The sequence below is a fragment of the Pecten maximus genome, chromosome 12 (assembly GCF_902652985.1).
Source record: "Pecten maximus chromosome 12, xPecMax1.1, whole genome shotgun sequence".
NCBI classification, from domain to species: domain Eukaryota; kingdom Metazoa; phylum Mollusca; class Bivalvia; order Pectinida; family Pectinidae; genus Pecten; species Pecten maximus.
In genome coordinates, this window is record NC_047026.1 from 20,572,592 (window position 1) to 20,592,706 (window position 20,115).

A 20,115-nucleotide genomic window follows, 5' to 3' on the forward strand; every position below is an offset into this window, starting at 1 on the left:
TATGGCGACTTGTCGGTAGAGGCTCCCCTACCACTATCGCTCTTCCCTCATCATTGCATTTAGCACAAATATTCTGTAAAGTATTTATTTTATAATTTACTATATCAAATTGATGTTATGATGACGAGGATGGGGGTTGTGCAACCTGTCGGTAGGGAATGGCCCAACCACAATCTCTCCCAGAGTGCATTGCGGTTCCCTATATTTAAGGGAACCGCAATGCACTCTGGGAGAGATTGGGCCCAACCACTCTTGCACTTCTCCCACCCTCGTATAGAGGTTCAATATTTTGCAAGTCCATGTACAATGGTATGTTCTGGACCTTAAGTGTCTCGTAAGTCAAATTTGGCTGGGCCTGTTTTACAAATATGTTTGTTGAGTTATTTGATGAATGAAATATTTTATTTTTATTATTATGCTTTTCTGGCGAATTCACTTGATAAGCACATTGGTTATGTGATAACTATGATTTACGCCGTTAAATCATAGAATATCTATGTCTTGTCGGTCCCTCTTTGTCAGTAAAGTCCGTAAATAAAATTCCGTAAATTCATGAATTCACTAAAATTTCAGGATTAAAAAAAGGTAGAATAGAAGTACTCGGTACAAATTATAGACATGTGTAAATATTGTTACAAATACAATGCGGAACAAATATATCATTTATTTCATAAAATCACTTATTCACATAATGAACCTAAATGTGTCATTTTTACCCCATATGCCAAAATTTACTCTTTCTGAAAAGTGAGAAGAAAATAAATCTAATATGTTATACAATTCATTCGAATTTGTCTTATACAATTTGTAAATTAGTTAGAAAAACAGCTAAGATTTTGTATCAAATCTAAAGGTGAAAAATACAGCAAAAACAAACAAATAAATAATGTTTTTTTTTTTTTTAGAAACTCGGCCAAATATAAACAGATCCCCAAGAGCATATTTGTACAAATCCACGGCACTCCTCCTGTTTTAATAATGAAATGCCGTCTTAACATCAAATTACATTTGCAGCTGAACCAGAACCACCCGGTCAGATCTCACGACAGGACAACACGGAGGAACTGATGGGTCATGTCTCACATCGGCCCAAAACCCCGATTCGCTTGCTACGTCCTCCCAATGGCAATCACAATGCCACAACCGGCGCTCGTAAAATCCCATAGCATCCACCAGCGGACGGTTTCTCCGCCACCAACTAGTTCAGGCAACTGACCGCCACTCGAACAAATGTATGCCTCTCCATCCAAACACACCATTTTTTGTATCGAAAAGAGAAAATAATAGCATGGTACCGAACGAACATTATGACTTTTTTAATCAAAACATACATTTAAACAAACAAATCAGAAATGATGAGAAAAATGGAATTGAATTAATTAAGTCATCAATACCATCCCAAGCTGTGAGAGTTGTTCCGAGACCCGTCTTCGTGGTGCAAGGGAGATAACAATGATCTCATTTTTGTTTTTACACGTTGAGTAATTTCATCACAGATAATCAACCCGATCAAGACATTCAAAAATAAAAAGGTTGAGAAATAATTATTCAACTAAGGCCGAATTAAATATTTATGAAAATATTGATATTTTTAAAATTTTGTAATGCTGTCGCATCCTTAAAGAAATATATGTTGCTTGAAGCGTTTACTTGACCAAGAGTCAAAAATACGTGTCCTTCAACTACGCATGTGTGAACGTGTCACTTCCTTTCATCGCAACCATGGCCGGCAAAGCAGCATTTTGTAGCATTTTTGCTGTTTTAGTTTCCATTTCATCAGTTTCTGGCTTATATTTTCATATAGGAGAAACTGAGAAAAAATGTTTTATAGAAGAAATACCAGATGAAACCATGGTCGTAGGTAAGGAGATTTCGATAAGAGTAAAAAAAACTGGCACACCAAATGTTGCCACCTGTCAACGAATACGTTGACGTCGATATATTCGTCTGCTTTGTAGCAGAGTAGCTGCAGTGAAATCAACCAGTGTTAACAGTATTTTATTCTAACTCATTGTGTATTTATCATAAAACATATGGTTCGACCTACAGACTCGTATACTATGAAATGGCAACAAATCTCAATGTAAACATAAACAAAACTGAAACCTATTCCTACACGTGTATATGGGATCATATGTTGTTTTCGTGGCTTTTAGAAACTTTTCTTGTTGGATCGGCCTCATCGTACTGCCGGGACAGCGCTAACTTGATAATGATAATGGAAGTCACTTTAATGAAATGTTCAATAAAGATAGACTATCAATTGGCATTTTGATGTACAGTAGTTTTAGTGCATTATGATAACCCATCTGTTTGCATATAAATACATTATATACAATTTTGTAATTGAAATAGATGTGAAAAAGTTCAAGGAGTAGTAGTGTGCAGCCAGTCAGGATCGAAACCACGACCCTCGGCTTACTGGTCTGCTGCTCTACCGACTGAGCTAAAGGGAAATTCCCCCTAGCCTGAAGTTAGAAGGCGAGCATAAAACTATATACAGTATTAACAATTAAAACCTGGCCTGTTACATATGTCTTTTTCATTCATACATGCAGTATGCAAATTGTGACTTTGTCCTGCAGTCATAACCACACATCTTTACACTGGAACTTAGAACACGATTGTTTTATTAGATTTTGAAGGGAAGCGATCATTTTATTAGATTTTAAAGGGAAGCGATTGTTTTATTAGATTTTGAAAATCACAACATGTTCTCCATTTTAGCAGAACATTATATGTGATATAATAAGCACACATGAAACGTCTTAACTTTCATGACAATAAAAATGAACAAAAAATGGATATTATAATTTACTTTGGGTGATTAACTACAATTACTGTAATGACTTGCATCACTTAAAGAATAAAAGGAATTAAATTATGCGTTCTGGTAGTTAAATATGCTATCTTAACAGTATTTGGTATGTTTCGGAACATAGTATTGTCCACGTTCCTTGGAATACAATCTAAGCAGGATAATCGAATAAAAATATATTGATCGAAAGAAATCGGAAACTGTTTTGTTAGAGTAGGATGCATTTTGAATTTATTGTTTCAGGCCATTACAAAGTTGAGATTCTAGACAACAATATAAATGACTATGTACCAACAGTATATGGATTAGGAATGCACGTAGAGATCAGAGATCCTGAAGATAAAGTTGTGATGTCACGGGTAAGGACCCAGACTAACGAAGGTTACATGATCATGCTGTAAATTTAGGAATATTTGTTGAATGTCAGATAAGCTATTATGAAAAGTAGACAAAACTAATACTTGCTTTATTTACCAATGACCTTCATTGTCAATCACCAGTAAATGATTTTATATTCCGCCTCACTTTTAACAACATGGTCCTATTCCTATATCAATCTTTAAAAATGAATGAGCGTACATGGAGTTAAGATTCCATAACAAAATTTACTTGGATTGTTCCAATCTTTAATATCAATGTAAATATAATCTCAGCATGGATGAAAGTTAACATTGATGAAGGATGCATCTGAAATGTGATATTAGCTTATCTGACCTCTACAAATTATCTTAGAATGCAGCATGTGATACTGTAAAAAAAGGCAAGCTTGTAGGTTTGCCGTGGAAAGGAAGAGTCATTTCAATGCCAAAATGTTGACTTTACTTCCAGGTAACTACAAAGTACAGGTGTATGATTATACAGTGAAAGACTACATGCCCAGTGCCCCAGGGCTGGGGATGTTTGTTGAGGTTAGAGACCCAAACCATGAAATAGTATTGTCCAGGGTGAGTTCTGCTGTAATTTCCAGAATTCTTTTACATATGGAGACCATTGGTACTTTTTCCCCCTCTTTTTGATTTCATTTTTAGTACTTTATTCACCCTGTTTAACTTCTGTAGTAACATTGATTATAAATTAATGATCATGAGCCCACACTGATAATAACTTTTGTTATATGTGGACATCATTTGTGGGAGATTGCTATTTCATTTTTTATACTTTTAAGTGCATGAATGTCTCAACAGTAATTTAAGTAATAATTATAATAATTCTCTAATCCATTGAAGACTTTAAAGAAAAGTATTCCAACAATGTAGATAATTGTGATAACCTTTGACAATATATTTATGTACTCCATTTTTAGCAATTATTGTTTCTGGTTTTACTTGCATGCATGCTTATTGTTTTGTTTTAAATATGTAGATATAATTGGATACATTTGTTTAGTGTTTAAAGTAGATCAATGCATGCTTGCAGTCATACATATTTACACAATAGATTATCACACTTTACCTGTAGAATTGTCATTTTGCAGAATTTAAAAAAACAAAATGGAAAATTTTGCTATAAAAATAATTGGCTATGATATTTATATGTTTTTATTTTTATATTTTGGTCTCCATATGGAATTATGGAATGCAGTATACATGAAAATGAAGGACCGTTAGGTTTTATTTTGTGGCCCAAATTATATTTTTCTGGGTGGTGGTTTATTATTGGCTACATGTATTCTTTCATGCAGTTCTTTCAAATGCCCATATTGCTTTTGGTATTTTATGTTTTATCATTTGCTTTTCATAATCTATTTTATCTTTTAACTCCATTCATGGCGGCCGGGCTCCAGGTGATTGTGAATTTTTCACATTATTTTTTCAGATCATGCTGTCAAGAAGTATAAATGTACAGCATTGATTTAATAATTGAGCAATGAACATGTGTTCCATACTTGTGCTTTCCATTGTGTCATTTGACTTATTGCTTGTTTTATGGCTTTGGTCAAGATGACAAAGTAGCTGTCATAGATGTTTAGCAAGTCAATTTCAGAAGGTTTTATTTCAATATATCATTTCATTGAAATGAATGTTTTTTGTAAAAAAATTATTCAAAATATTAAAAATCCAAAACAATCAAAACTTCAAATGACAATTCATATCACAAAATATTGTAATCTTGTTTATGTTGCTGCGTTGCCTGTACTGTTGGTCGTTTTACCAGTGGCATGCTCGTTACTATACACGTAAGAGTGATGTACGAGACTGAATTTGTGTCATGTACATCTCCATGATTAAAGTTATAGTGCAAAGGTTGAAAGGTAGTAGGATTTTGAAATGAACTGAGTATATACATAAGAATTAAATATATTTTAGAAACACTAATTCATATTTTATATATATTGTGATTTTCTGATGACTACGTATATACCGAGAAGAGGAAAGTATATGAGCATTACTGAGAGTCTAATCTGTTGTGTTGTAGACTTACGCTGCTGAAGGACGTTTCACATTCACATCTCATCTGGCTGGAGAACATGTGGTTTGTCTCCACTCCAACTCCACAGCCTGGTTCTCCAGTGGACAATTGGTGTGTATAAACAGTTGGCTTCATAGACTTGAAAGTAATGATTTTAACTTGTACAGGTGTTCATGATACAGTGTGTATAATTATAGTCTATAGAGTCAAAATTGGCAACATGCAATCTTAATGATGAGCAGTACTTTGTTAGAATTCCTCCATGATCTGTCATGTCAAAAGTTTGAATGCATGAACACTTCCGTTAATAGACCTCTCTATTTTGGGAGAATTTGTAGATTTGATAAATGTTATTCTTACACGAAACAGCTGCTTGAATTCAATTGCTTTGGAAATCTGCATTAAACTGTATTTAAAGGGACGAGTGAAACCATAGTAACTCCTGACTCATAGTTTTAATCACAGCTACATTTTTTTTCTAGAATATTAAAAGATGGTGTGTAACTTTGCTAAACTAAGTCCTGTCTAATTTTAAATTATTACATACAAACATGTCAAAGTTATAATTCTATCTGCATTATCTAACACAGAGAGTTCATCTGGACATACAAGTGGGAGAGCATGCTGTAGATTACTCTCAGATCCAGGCAAAAGACAAACTATCAGAGCTCCAACTCAGGATCCGCCAGCTTCTCGACCAGGTAGAGCAGATCACAAAGGAACAGAATTACCAAAGGGTGAGTGATTTGCGGATACAAGTGAACTATCACTCTGGATACATTGTAAAGGATAGGGCAATAGTTGTAACAAAAATATTCTATTGGGACAAGATCTGTCAAAAAGGTGCTGTTAAATTTATATCAAGCCTACAATGAATATAGTGTCGAACACGCTTGAACCAAAAACATCAGATGAGTCGAATGTTTCATTCAGTTCTGATTTTTTCCCTTCTTTATCTTAGTAAATTAAACACGGATTTTTCTAACACTGTTGAATCGAATAAATTAAACACAGATTATTCTATTACTGTTGAATCGAATACCGTGGTTGTGTCCAATATATTTTGAGGTCCATCCCTTCTAAACTATACCAAAATTTCCATTTTTGTATCGAACATCGAGGCATCATGCTGTCTCAGGTAAAATTTGTTGACTTCGGCCTGATTGACTAAGTGTGACCGATCGGCCGTAAGATGTCTATTGTTTCTGGCTGTCAGTCAATCATCATCCCTTTGACCTTGTTTATACAGTTGCACATCTGAAGTAAAACGTTAAGGTGAAAATAACTTAATAACTTAGAATAAAATGTACATGTTTAAGTCTACAAACCATAACATCATGACCTACTGTGTTCTGTTTACTGTTTTGATACACATGGTCGCCGAAAAATAGAAGGAAAAAATAAACGATAAAAAATGTAACATTCTGTATTATGCGCTTTTAAGATATTTGTCTGTCATTGATAAATTTATCTATGCCTAAGTTCTGTAAACACCAATGCAATAGTAACATTAATATTTTATTCTGTGCAAAACCTCATGAAGCTGATAAACACTGACTGTGGCCTTCACCTTTTTACAAAATCAGCACGGTCAAATTTTTCTGAACTATATATTGTTTCTCTCGCTGTGTAAATTACATGTCTATAGCAAAGATAATTTTATACATGTATTTTGTTTTGATCTGTAACAACACATGGACACTGATAAGTTGAACCATTGAATAAGTGGAATATTTTGTTGGGTCCTGTTGACTTTGACTTAGATCTGAGTTTTACTGTATATGAAGCAGTTTTGATTGACAGGTTAACAATTTCTCTTAAATGAGTCCATTTATTTCTATCATGACTGTTATGTTTTGCATATTTCTTAAAAAAACAACCCAACCTATTGCACAATAATAGTACTTGATTTTCTTTTAATATTTAACGTCTCTTTGTTATTTTCTGTCTTAAATATTTTTAAACAAAGAAAATACTGCTTCATTTCAGTACCGAGAGGAAAGGTTCAGACAGACAAGCGAGAGCACAAACCAGAGAGTATTGTGGTGGTCCATTGCCCAGACCCTTATTCTCCTGCTTACCGGTTTCTGGCAGATGAGGCATCTTAAGAGTTTCTTTGAGGCCAAGAAGTTGGTGTAGGCCATATAATCATCCTAAGGCAGCAAACTGGCTGTAGATCAGGAGTTAGTGGATCTTATCCTCAGGAATTATTTCTAGATGTACAGGGTAAATTAAACAAAACTATTGAGACTTGTCTCTTTTGTGTACATCAGCTTCTTGATTATTGGAATGAAATTGCTTTTTAATTTGCAATTAATAAATCATTATGTCATAATCAGGCAATGCAATCTATATGTGGTTCACAGTTTGGTTTAAGATATCTCGTTCTCTTAGTTTTAAATTCCATAGTGCCATGTGCAAAAAAAAAAAAAAATGAAAAGCATTCTTCATTCTTCAAAAAGAAGGACAGGAAGGTATACCAACTTCTGAAGTTTCAAATCATGAAGACAGAAATCTGATTCAGTAAAGAGCTACAAATATCATTTTTTTTCCTGAATTTAGCATTTTTTGAAAAGATAAAGGGCCATAACTCCTGATACACAGCTTGTTGAAAAATATTGCACTTTTCATACATGTATCAATTTAAATAAGAACAAGAAATGTGATAAAGATATGATGCTGTTAATGAACCATTTGTTGTATATTATGTCAGGTCAAAGTACAATTGACATTTTGATAAAAAATATATTCAAATAGTTTGGTTTAGAACACATATTCTCAATAGATAAACAGGAATGAAATTATCACAGATATTGTTTGGCTAGACTGTAAACTTATGTATGCTCTCTGTATGATCCCAAGTAAACAATGTAGCACCATTTTAAAATTGGCACATATTCTAGGTGTATCTCTTTCAACTGATTTAATTGAATTCTTTTCTTCTTACAAGCGTCATTTGTATTGGTTAGAAAATTAAATATGGTTACTCTTAAATGTGTTATCATACATTATTGAATAGATTAAAAAATATAAGTGATTTTGTAGGCTAAGCCACTAAAGGGCCGATTTCAAGTCAGCTGTTTCTAGTCCTGTATCATTTGGCCTGAGATCCGTAGCTCTACCTTGTTCTGAAAACTTTAATTTTTGTGGGAAAAGGTATTTTATTATACCCTTATATTATATCCTATGTTTCCCCCCGACTTTTAAGGATATTAAATTGAAGTGCTTTTAAAAAAAATGGCTTTACAGAAGTTGAGCTATGTTTTTTTGTGATAGTTCATTCAAGAATTTTTATTTGATGTGAGGATGTATGATTGTGAAAATGAAAGAAATAGATCTTAGATAATTGAACTGGTATCAATACATATTGTAACTACTGCCAGTTGGTACATCAGTATAGTGTGATGGTGAGTGTAAGCTTGATGGTATGGTAGGATCCTAATCCCTTTTCAATACTAGATATTTTCTTAAGAATGGATGAAGGTATTTCTTGGGTTGGAATGTACATGATGTTGAGAAATAATTGTTTATTCTCCTGAAGATTAAGATGATATAATTTCATAACATGTTTAGTCAGAAACTTCATACATACAAAATCATATACATTTTGTATAAAGGATTGTAATCCGCATGGAAGAAATTTGTGCATCACAATGTTTTGTGATTTCATTTTGCTGATTGTGTTGACCGAATTTAATTTTATATTCATTCTGATGCAATTAGGTAGAAGAATACTATTATCAATTGGGTTACATGCTTGTTTTCATATAAAGAGTGAATGTTTTATACTTAGTACAAACTGTTTGTATATTTTAGTATAAATATTTTCAGTCCAATGTATATGTAGTTGTACAGTAATTCTCTGTAAGGTTCACATTCATAATGCACTTTGAAAAAATCCTATACAGATATGTGTATGCTGTAAACTGTGTGTGCTTTGCTTGTAATTTAAATGTGGTCTACACGATTTAACTACATGTGTGATTATCTCTTGCTTTGATTTCACAACTTGCCCCAAGTCAGTAGCTTGCTATCCGGACGCAATGTCTTTTTAAAACAATTTCCATCACCATTCCTTGTGTTTCGTAGAGTTGGTTTGTTAAAAGTTCATGTGTCCCATGAGTTTGTGAGAAATAAACTACTGGCATAAAAGTCACATTTAATTTGCACGCATTTATTAGAGTTACGGTATATAACCACTATCTCGGCACAATATGTACAGCCATATTGAACCAGTAATGACAGGATTATGTGGGCATTACATATACTTTCTTCCCTTCAAAGGAAATTGCATGTTTCTATTTTGCATGACTGCTCAATTCATGCTTGATATAACTTCATTATATTCTAAAAGTCATAAATATTTTCCATCATCACGTTTATTAAAAAGCACAGTGCTACCATGCACAATTTATGATTTATCCATTTCAACAATACTAACAAATAATTTTTGTCCTCTTTAAGTAATAATTGTTTGCTTTAGTTTTGCTGTTTAGTGTCATTTCTGCTGCTATCTTATGAAAGTAAATTGTGAGAGTGAGAGAATTTATCTTTTCTGCATCAGCGTGATAGTCATAATAAATAAGTTATTATTTCCAGTATCTGACTGATAGTCTCGTATCCCCATAGTGTTTCTCCGTTTATTTATTGTGACTGAACATGTTATCGTGAGGAAGTGTGAAATTGGAATAAAGAGTAAATACACTTTCTGTTATCTTTTTTTTTTTATATATTTTACTTCTAATTTGAAATATGAATATAGTGTCCATGATGGTTTGGATCATACAGACACCGGGAAAATGTAAAATTTTCTCTGTGTCTCTAAACTATTCCCCTTACCCTACTATTAAATGAAGATGATATTGAAACAGGACCTCCTGGTTAGTAGGACATGACATGGGCCATAGTTAGCCCTTAACAAATTTCAGGGCCGTGTAACTTTATAAAATCATCACCATCTGAAAAATCTCATCAATATTTCTCAAAAAAAAATGGGCCCTATCAGTTCTGATATGTTCATCTCGCCCTTATGGCATGTGAACAAGCTTGGTAGCCCTTCATCCATGCATGCTGAATGGTCAATATTCTAACCATGGACCTCCTGGTTATTGAGAAGACATCTACAATTTTCAACACATTTAATCCCACTGGCCATGAAAGTAGGTCAACAAAACTTGGCCCTTCATCCCAGCATGCTAATGACGTTATCCTGGGCCTATTGGTTATTGAGAATGCCATTTCAACATTGTGATCTTGAAAGTAGGTCAAGGTCATTCATTTGAACAAACTTGGTAGCTCTTCAAGTTCAGCCCAGCTGGCTATTGGCCCTAAATAATAAGTATGGACCTCTTGGTTATTGAAAAGTATTAAACCAAGTCGTTTAAATATTTGACTTCTGTAACCTGGAAAGTAGGCCAAGGTCATTTCTCCCAGCATGCAACTGGCCCAATATCACGACCGTAGATCTCTTGTTACTGTTGAAGAACGGACGAGCACGACGACGGATAAAAGGTGACAACTGAGACTTTGTCTCGGATGACCTAAAACGTTACCAGACGGGACAGTCACAAACGAGTAGTGTTTGGACCACATGTGGTCGTTATTAACATTCCATCGATATACATAACCTGGTCGTCTTTTTAAAAAATCACGGTTGCTCGTGATTTTTGAAAGAGCGTAAACGAAATATCTAGTTAAATGAGAAGAGTGTGAGTTCTCCATGAAACGAGACCCCTGCTACAATAAAGATGAATATACGTCAACTATTTTTATTCCAATCGGGAATTGTATCTTGCCATTTCACATCCCTGGTATTGGAATTCTATTGCTACATGTAGTTCTTAATGGATGGCAACAGGACTTTCTCTGCTGAGATGGTATGCCGTGATTTATAGCTGGTCCGAAACGAAACTTGAGACAATGTGACATGAGATGGTCGTTGTGACAACCATTTAAACATTTTTTGCGACACAAATTTTGGCGCATCGTCAAATATCAACTGTTTAGCATTACGATGAATTGAAGCGTCCAGAATTTTCGGCGTAGAAAGCAATGCAATTTCTATATCAAAGTTATATATAATTAAATTATTTAATTGATAACTAAATTAATATCGCTTCATGGATAATGATAACTTTGCTTATTATCCGCAATCGTAGGTTTGTGCATCACAGGTCAGTGAAATTATTACTTTGCGCAACGCTTAAAAGCGTCAAAATAATATCCATGCAGAAGCTTGAGAGTTTACAGTATGCCCCTGCGAAACATGACCACAATGTTGCATGTAAACATTGAATAACTGGCGATTTCACCTAGATCAAAATTGCCACAATTCATTATTGAAACTGGTTTGAATAACCAAATAACCACCAAGCTTCAATAGTTGATCAGAACAACAGTTCGATGACGTTGTCACTTTTAGAAGTTCTGACGTTGAATTCAAAATATAAAACTTTCTACATGGGGACCTGTCTTAAAAAATAGGTACGGAATTCAGAAGGATCGGTATTAAAATACTAAAATAAAGAAGGACCAATTCCGTACTAGTACGACAATTCGTTCGGTATTCAGAGTTGTTCTGTTTTTATAAGATCCGGTTTTCGGAAGTTGCACTGTATTTGTTTTCAAATAAAAGTAGAAAAAAATCCATCTATCCATCGCAGACCAGTAGATCATTGGATTTATTCGTAAAACGCCATCAGTCGTGACCGTATTCATCCTTCCAAGTTAGAAATCGTATCATGTACTGTAGTTAATTGATTAAGCCAGCTGACCCAGTATTACATGCACGTGGTAAATGACCCCAAATCGTTTTATAAGCATTTTTCAAAAAGGAAGAGTCAAAATGTAGGTAATTTATGCCTGGACCAGTTTTATGATTATTTTAAAGGTATCGCTAATAATACAGTTGAGGGTTCTGAAGTAAATTTGGATCAAATAAGAGATTATCAGTGTATATATCCTGAACTTGACAATGCTTTTAGCCTTGAAGAATTATTAGCTGCAATTAAGGGGTTGTCTAGAGGTAAGTCTCCGGGGCTAGACGGGATCCTTAATGAATATCTCATTGAGTACAGTGATGTTTTTGCACCAGTTTTATTGAAACTATTTAATACGATTTTACATGTTGGTTATTTTCCTAAAGCTTGGTCTGAAGGAGTTATCATCCCTTTGCACAAGAAAGGAGATAAAAATGACGTTAATAATTATAGGGGCATCACTTTGATTAGTCATATAGCAAAACTATTTACATCACTTTTGAATAAGCGTCTGTTAGAGTGGAGTAAGAGTGAGGGCGTCATAACTGATGCTCAATTCGGGTTTAAGCCAGGAAGTGGTACCAGAGACGCCATTTTTGTCCTTAATAGTTTAATAACTAAAACATTACAGAGCAATAAAAGATTGTATTGTGTATTCGTTGATTACAAAAAAGCGTTTGATAGTATATCACATGGTAATTTATGGCTAAAGCTTTGGAAATCTGGGGTGAGAGGACGTTTGTTAAATGTTATTAAATCTGTATATAATAGTATAAAATCTTGTGTAAAATTACATGGCGAGATATCTCCTATGTATGACCTAGAAGTCGGTTTATTACAAGGAGAATCTTTGTCGCCGATAATGTTTTCCCTGTTTGTAAACGATATGGAATCAGAACTTATTGAATCTAATTGTCAAAGTTATCAAATACAGATGCTTAACCTTTTCTTGATCATGTACGCAGACGATACTATTTTGTTCTCTGAGGATATTGATGACCTTCAAAATATGCTTGACTTCTTGAAACGATATTCTGATCGATGGAATTTGTCCGTCAATGTAGATAAAACAAAGATTGTGGTATTTAGAAAAAATAAGCGTTTGTTTCCGAATGAACAATGGATATATGATGGTAAAGTTATTGAGATAGTAGACCAGTTTTGTTATTTGGGTTTAGTTTTTAATTACAATGGTAAGTTTACAATAGCACAAAATAATATTGCTATACAAGGCAGAAAATCATATTATCTTCTTAATCGTAAAATGAAAAAGTTTATATTAAATGAAAATAAAAAACTGTCATTGTTTGATACATACGTATCATGTATTCTGAATTACGCTTGTGAAGTGTGGGGCTATAACACTGCGCCACAGGTTGAAAAACTACACTTGATGGTTTTAAAGTCGATTTTGGGCGTTAAAAGATCTGTTAACAATTCTATGGTGTATTTTGAACTAGGACGTTTTCCTTTTTATATAACGAGAAAGATGTTTATTGTTAAATATTGGCTACAACTATTGAATACTGAAAACTGTATATTGAGGGCTTGCTATAATGAGTTATTCGAACTTAACATTAAAAAGCCTAATAGCAAAGCAAATTGGGTTCATCATTTGAAAAATGACTTATGTTCACTTGGTTTTGGCGATGTATGGTATGCACAGAACGTACCAAATAAAAACATATTTTTGTTATTGTATAAACAACGGTTACAAGATATTTTTATCCAAGAAACGAGAGCTAGTTTAGAAAGCTCTTCTAAGTGCACCATATATAAACACATCGTTGATACGTTTATCATACAGGACTATCTCAGTAAACCATTAACTTTCAAAATAAAACGAATAATATCCAAATACAGATTAAATGCTCATTCGTTGAATATTGAAATTGGTAGGTACAGTGGTATCCCTAGACACCAAAGGCTGTGTACTTTGTGTGATAATCATGAAGTTGAGGATGAAGTCCATTTTATTTTGTTATGTCCAAAGTATTTGGATTTAAGGGTGAAGTATTTAAAACCATATTTATATCGCCGTCCATCTGTTTTCAAAATGACTGAATTGTTCTGTAGTACCAATGTAAAAACTTTAAGAAATTTTGGAAAATATTTAATTCAGGCGACGGCCAAAAGGAAGTCACTGTTACTTAGTTAATAAGTATTTATATGTTTGATTAATAGTAAATTAATTAGTAATTGCACAATAGTTTTTTCTTTATCAGAACCTCCTAGAGAAAATATGTCTAGGAATATAATTTCAAGTATGTGATTGTCTTTTTATGTCTTAAAAATTCGTGTAGTTTAAAATTGCAATTGTAATATTGTAATTGTATGATATACACTTTTTGTGATGGCAAAAAAAAAAAAAATATTAACACATGCTTTATTGAAATGTATAATACTTGGTGTTACATTGGCTGTGTTCTCCGCCGTCTTGCGCAAATGTAAATTGTTGTCATGTGTATGTATATTGTGATCCTATATGCTATTTGCATACGGAATAAAATAATTGAATTGAATTGATTAAGCCAGCTGACCCAGTATTACCTGCACGTGGTAAAACACGATTGGTGGGTCGCTTTAGTCCGTCAACAATCATTGGCTTGGGTTTATCGGCAAGTTGCTACGGTGAATGTTTTGCGGTGTCCATTAAGGATGCAAGTAGGCCTAATTCAAATGGATAAAATAAATGTTATTTTTGCAATTGTCCGGCACAATTTATGTTTAAAATGTTGGTCGCTCTCATTTATGTCCAATTTAAGTTTTGAAACGGCTGTTGAACCTTATGTTGAATAGCTTTACGTGAAAACACAATTAATTATCTTACTGTAGAACACGTCAGAGGAGGTGTTTAATATGTTTAACGTTCTTGGACTATGTAGCTGCGATAACGTAGATCTGGTTGACGGACGGACACTTTCTTGCAGATGGTCGTCGTCAGACCCTGCCGGAGAGCAGTGTAGGCAGGGTAGCTACGTGATCCAAGAGCATTTTAACAACAGATTTGGAAGGTATACGACTCCGTTGCAACTACGATTCAAGTACTGAACTTTTTAAAAACTAATTTGTATAATATGATGTAATAATACCTGCATAACAGCTGAAGCCTTCTTGAATTGAGAGACATTTTGTCTTTCTTTGATTTTATGTACGTCTATATACATGTATAATCGGCGCATATTGAATATATATATCATATAACGCCGTCTCTTTGACGAAAATGTGATACTATCCACGGCAACGTCAGTACCGCGGGAACAGATGTACTCCATGTTAAGTCTAAATTTCAAAACAAGTGCAATCAATGATTGCGAAAGCTCACCGGTGGCAGCAATCACACTATGCATTCATTTTTTATGTATGTATAAACATGTCATTTTGAAATTGTATGTCACATAATATCGCTCCTAGACCTCTAATGAATGTATAAACCAAATAAGAAGGGTGTGGACTTACAAGCTTTCCATAACTAACCCCCAAAATCTTTAAATCTTTTAAAGTGAGTTTTGGTGCCAAAAAAGTTAAGTCCACAAAATGGTAAAATGCGAAAAAATAACAATTTGTTTTTGCATTATTTTGCCATAATATCACTCCTAGACCTCTAATGAATGTATAAACCAATTTAGAAGGGTATGAGGTGTATACTTTTGGACTTACAAGCTTTCCAAAAACTAACTCCAAAAACTTTAATGTTTTGAGGTGGGACGCCGACGCCGGGGTGACAGCATTAGCTCTCGGTTACTCGTAACCGGTGAGCTAATGAAGATTATTCTATCTGATTACATGTAAAAGAACGAAAACAATATTGTAAAATTACGTAAATCAAATGTGTCCTTTGTATTCTTCTCGTGTTAGTGATTAATATCATTATTTATTTGTTTGAAATTATGAATTAGTATGCCAAAGTAGAAATTTATACATTCCAAACCATTATCGTTGGTTTAGTTCCTCTATGTAGTCTTTGTGGCCTCTCAAATGTAGGTAAGTTTATTGGAAGACTTGAAAAAAATCTGAAGAATTTGTATAGGAATTGTTGTGTTCCGCCATTGGTAAAGTTTGCTTTTTATATGTGGCATCTTGTAGCACACGTGTGTGTGAGTGAACAATAAAAATCTGAAATCTGGAACCACTCGCTGCGTAATGAAGGTTTCAACAAAGTCCAAATTGTGTAGACATTTTATCGATTTATTTTCATTTATCTAGCGTCGATCGATATAAAAAATCGGTAACACGTAAGAAAAATTCGGACCAATGATGGAAACTTGGATACAATAATTCACTGTTAAATTTGTCTATCGAGTTTTTCGAAGGCATTCAAAGATCACATGTACAACAAAGTCGTGCTATTCCTCATTGACCACTGTGGGTTAACATAAGCGCATCCTGCTACCGTGTCTAGGTATGGTATTTCATTGTGCTAGCACTATAAAAATGTACGTCGATGACCTCGCCATCCATGGAAATCGTTTAAATTGATTACCTTAGTGAAGGCGTAAAACCCGAATAAACAATGTCAATGTAACTTTTATATAGCTTTATAGTCTAGAATGCCCGAGCGTGTTATTGGCATTGTGACGTCAAACTTCGTGAAACACCATAAGTATGACGTCACACTCATTATTTGAACTTGACGTGAACACTTTTCGCAGGTGTTTGCAGATAGGAGGATAGTCAATTACTAGGTATGTATACGTTATAACAGACCTTTAAAAACTAGATTGTATTATTAAATTGTATAAAAGAAACAATACATTTGAAATCGCGAATCGCCTTGATATATTTGTTTCGAAATCCGTCATTATTCAGCTGATACGCTAAACCAATGCCCAATGACATTTTGATTCGACAGCATTATATTTTGTAGAATGGAAGTTCTGGTGGGAACTGCAAACGAAACCCCTGTTTGTCTTAGTCCTGAAAAAGTTAAGGAAAAAGTCCGACGTCCAAGACGTGCTCTCTCCAACATAAATCACAATGGTGACGTTACCAATGACGAGATTAAGATGATGAAGCTGACAGCGCAGACATGTCGTGAAATTAATGCTCGCGCCAAAGATCCCTATGATAACCAAGAGACCAAGAAGCCAGCAAGTGGTAATAGAAAAACTAACAAAGCTATCTTAAACACATATGCTAACGATGCGTTTTTTGTGAAGACAACTGACCGACAGGACTACGGTGGCTCTCTGGCTATCGCACGGCATCTCGTGCACGTGCCCACAACAATGTGCCCGGATATTCAAAAGCATGTTGAGAGAGTTTACACCCAAAGACTCACTCTCCCACTCGCTTGTCCCACGTGCTGGAGTCTCCAAAGAAACTACGTCTGACAGACAAATGTCCTTGAAGTACAGTCCCTAATATTTAAATACTCTTCATTAACTCTGCCTTATTGTGAAGTTCCTTGATCGGTTAATTATGATGAGCCAGAGCCGTTGTGTGTTCTATTGGTGGGCATAGGTACTTGGCACGAATTTCCAACCCACTGTTCATTCACTGTCAGGTCAAAAGTCTTTCCCTAAATTCTATTTTGCTTTATAATCCTACCACTTAAAACTCTTTTTCGAAGATTTTTCCTGGATTTGTTAATGGGCTGATTTGAGCGAAAGTTTGTATGCCGAAAGAGTTTTTATTCACATTTCATTTTATAATATTTTCGTCATTTTCTGTTGTCATTTATTTGAGAAATTCAATTTTATTTACAATAGAAATTTTTGTAACATCTTTTAGATGATTATTTGGTAAGTTAATGAATGATGATGGTGCCACGGAAATTTGGGTTTGTTATTACTTTTAATCTCTACCTACATAGGAGGTATTATGCATAAACAAATTGCATGAAAAATTTCTTTCTTTTTCAAAACACAAAATTTCAATAAAATACAACAATGGATGAAAGCAGGGCAAGTGATTTTAAAAAGTTGAACAGACAAGAAATTGAAGCAGAAATAAGGAGACTTTTGACCTGAAACCGTACGGCTTATGTACTATGGTGCGTGGGTTATGAATTGGTGACAAGTCACTGTGCCAGTTGGTACATACCGATTTTACATCATGTAAAACAACATTCAGAAAATGTATTTGATAACTCCCTGCGGGGTGTACATGTATTACGTAGCCAACAGAATATATCTTTTACTTACAGGGATTCAATATTGCTTCCCTTCTTATATCGGAACAACACAACTAAAATGTGTATTTCCCTCCAATAAAACACATTACAAATGCATTATTACTGATCCATGTCTTTATCAGACCGTTAGGGGTGGGCAGGTGGCGCAGTGGTCACACATGTACACATTTCACTTAGTCGACTGGTGTTCGATTCCCCGATCGGACCTGAAAAGACGGGTGTCACCTGCCCGACTAGGTGGGTTTTCTCTGGTGTCCACAAACTGAAAGACTTTCACCATGAATCTAAGGAAACAATTTACTCTTGGGATTCCATCCCCTGAAAAAAACACCAATAAAAAGGCACACCAATAAAAAGTGCTTTTTCCTTTTTATTGTGTCCCAAAGTTTCTTTGTAAAGAAATCATGCACTACGCTACTCTCGGTATAAACGATGTTCATACGGAGAGTAGCATATTGCTTAATGTACATTTGATTTTAATTACATTGTAAAGAAATGACAAATGCAGCAACAAATGAGGCCAATGGCCTGGTGTACTCTACCCCACCGGGCTTAAAACATTCCTATGACCCAAAATTAAACAATATCCCTATGGTCTCATTCCAAGTTTTTTTTTTTCTTTTTTTTTTGTTTAACGTCCTATTCACAGCCAGGGTCATTTAAGAACGTGTCAGGTTTTGGAGGTGGAGGAAAGTCGGAGTACCCGGAGACAAGAGGCCAAATGGGCCTGTATCGCTCACCTGGCTCTACAGCAACTTTGAAGTTGATTGAGGTCATTTCTACAGATACTATGCTGATTACCCCTTTATTCAAATATCATAGTAAGCTAGGTTTATTCCTAAATTTTCTAGTCCTTCATTCCAGCAATCTTTTGGCCTAATATCAGGTCTCGGAGGCTCTTGGCTATCGCAAAATTATTGTTTACAGATTTAAGCCGATTTCAAACCTGTGACCTTGAATGTAGGTCAAGGTCATTTATTTGAACAAAATTGGTAGCCCTTCACCCCAGCATGCTAAAAGCCTAATATCAAGTCCCTGGGCCTCTTGGTTATTAAGGAGAAGTCAATTGAAGATTATAGCCTATTTGAAAAATGTGACCTTTAGTGACCTTGAATGAAGGTCATTTATTTGAACAATTTATGTAACCCTTTACCCTAGCATGCTACAGACCCAATACCATGTCGCTGGGCCTCTTGGTTATTGAGAAGAAGTCTTTTGAAGATTATAGCCTATTTGACCTATGTGACTTTGAAGGAAGGTCAAGGTCATTTATTTGAACAAACTTTGTAGCCCTTCACCCAAGCATGCTACAGACCCAATACCAAGTCCCTGGACCTCTTGGTTATTGAGAAGTCATTTGAAGATTATAGCCTATTTGACCCATGTGACCTTGAATGAAAGTGTATGTCATTTATTTGAACAAACTTTGTAGCCCTTCACCCCAGCATGCTACAGGCCCAATATCAAGTCCCTTGGTCTTTTGGTTATTGAGAAGAAGTCGTTTGAAGATTATAACCTTTTTGACCCATGTGACCTTGAATGAAGGTCAAGGTCATTTATTTGAGCAAACCTTGTAGCCCTTCACCCCAGCATGCTACAGGCCAAATATCAAGTCCTTGGGCCTCTGGGTTATTGAGAAGAAGTCGTTTGAATGAAAAAGTTGACGCCGGACGGACGGACGGACGGACGGACGAACGCCGCACCACGGCAAAAGCTCACTTGCCCTTTGGGCAGGTGAGCTAAAAAACCACCGGCCTACAGTCAGTACCTGGCAACTGCCCCACGTAGGTTTCGAACACGCAACCCAGAGGTGGAGGGCTAGTGATGAAGTGTCGGGACACATTAACCACTCGGCCAGGTATTATACAAGTAAGCTTTGTGGTACCTTGTATGAAATATTGAACCGAAACCTAGAGGCCAATATTCGGTGCTCTGTTTGAAATTAGAATTTTGCATATGCATCTACTTAGCATGAAAGTTTTTATGTGAATAAT

The 20,115-nt window shown here is 34.9% G+C and overlaps 2 protein-coding genes across 3 annotated transcripts; both read left to right on the forward strand.

Annotated features, from left to right (window-relative positions):
* Window positions 1-1,682: 1,682 nt before the first annotated feature.
* LOC117338815 (transmembrane emp24 domain-containing protein eca-like) lies at window positions 1,683-9,936 on the forward strand. Of its 2 annotated transcripts, none has more exons than XM_033900166.1 (5): window positions 1,683-1,861; window positions 3,062-3,177; window positions 5,234-5,338; window positions 5,818-5,964; window positions 7,217-9,936. In XM_033900166.1, the coding sequence occupies exons 1-5, from the start codon at window positions 1,723-1,725 to the stop codon at window positions 7,364-7,366; spliced, it is 657 nt and encodes a 218-aa protein (XP_033756057.1). In that variant the 5' UTR covers window positions 1,683-1,722; the 3' UTR covers window positions 7,367-9,936. The 2 variants fall into 2 exon arrangements, with proteins under 2 accessions (XP_033756057.1, XP_033756058.1); XM_033900167.1 differs by lacking the exon at window positions 3,062-3,177 and adding an exon at window positions 3,647-3,762 and having other exon boundaries at window positions 1,699-1,861.
* Window positions 9,937-16,584: 6,648 nt separating this feature from the next.
* On the forward strand, window positions 16,585-18,397 carry LOC117339833. The gene is made up of 2 exons (XM_033901540.1): window positions 16,585-16,670; window positions 16,853-18,397. Exon 2 carries the CDS (start codon window positions 16,854-16,856, stop codon window positions 17,316-17,318), a length of 465 nt encoding a protein of 154 aa, XP_033757431.1. The 5' UTR covers window positions 16,585-16,670; window position 16,853; the 3' UTR covers window positions 17,319-18,397.
* Window positions 18,398-20,115: the final 1,718 nt, after the last annotated feature.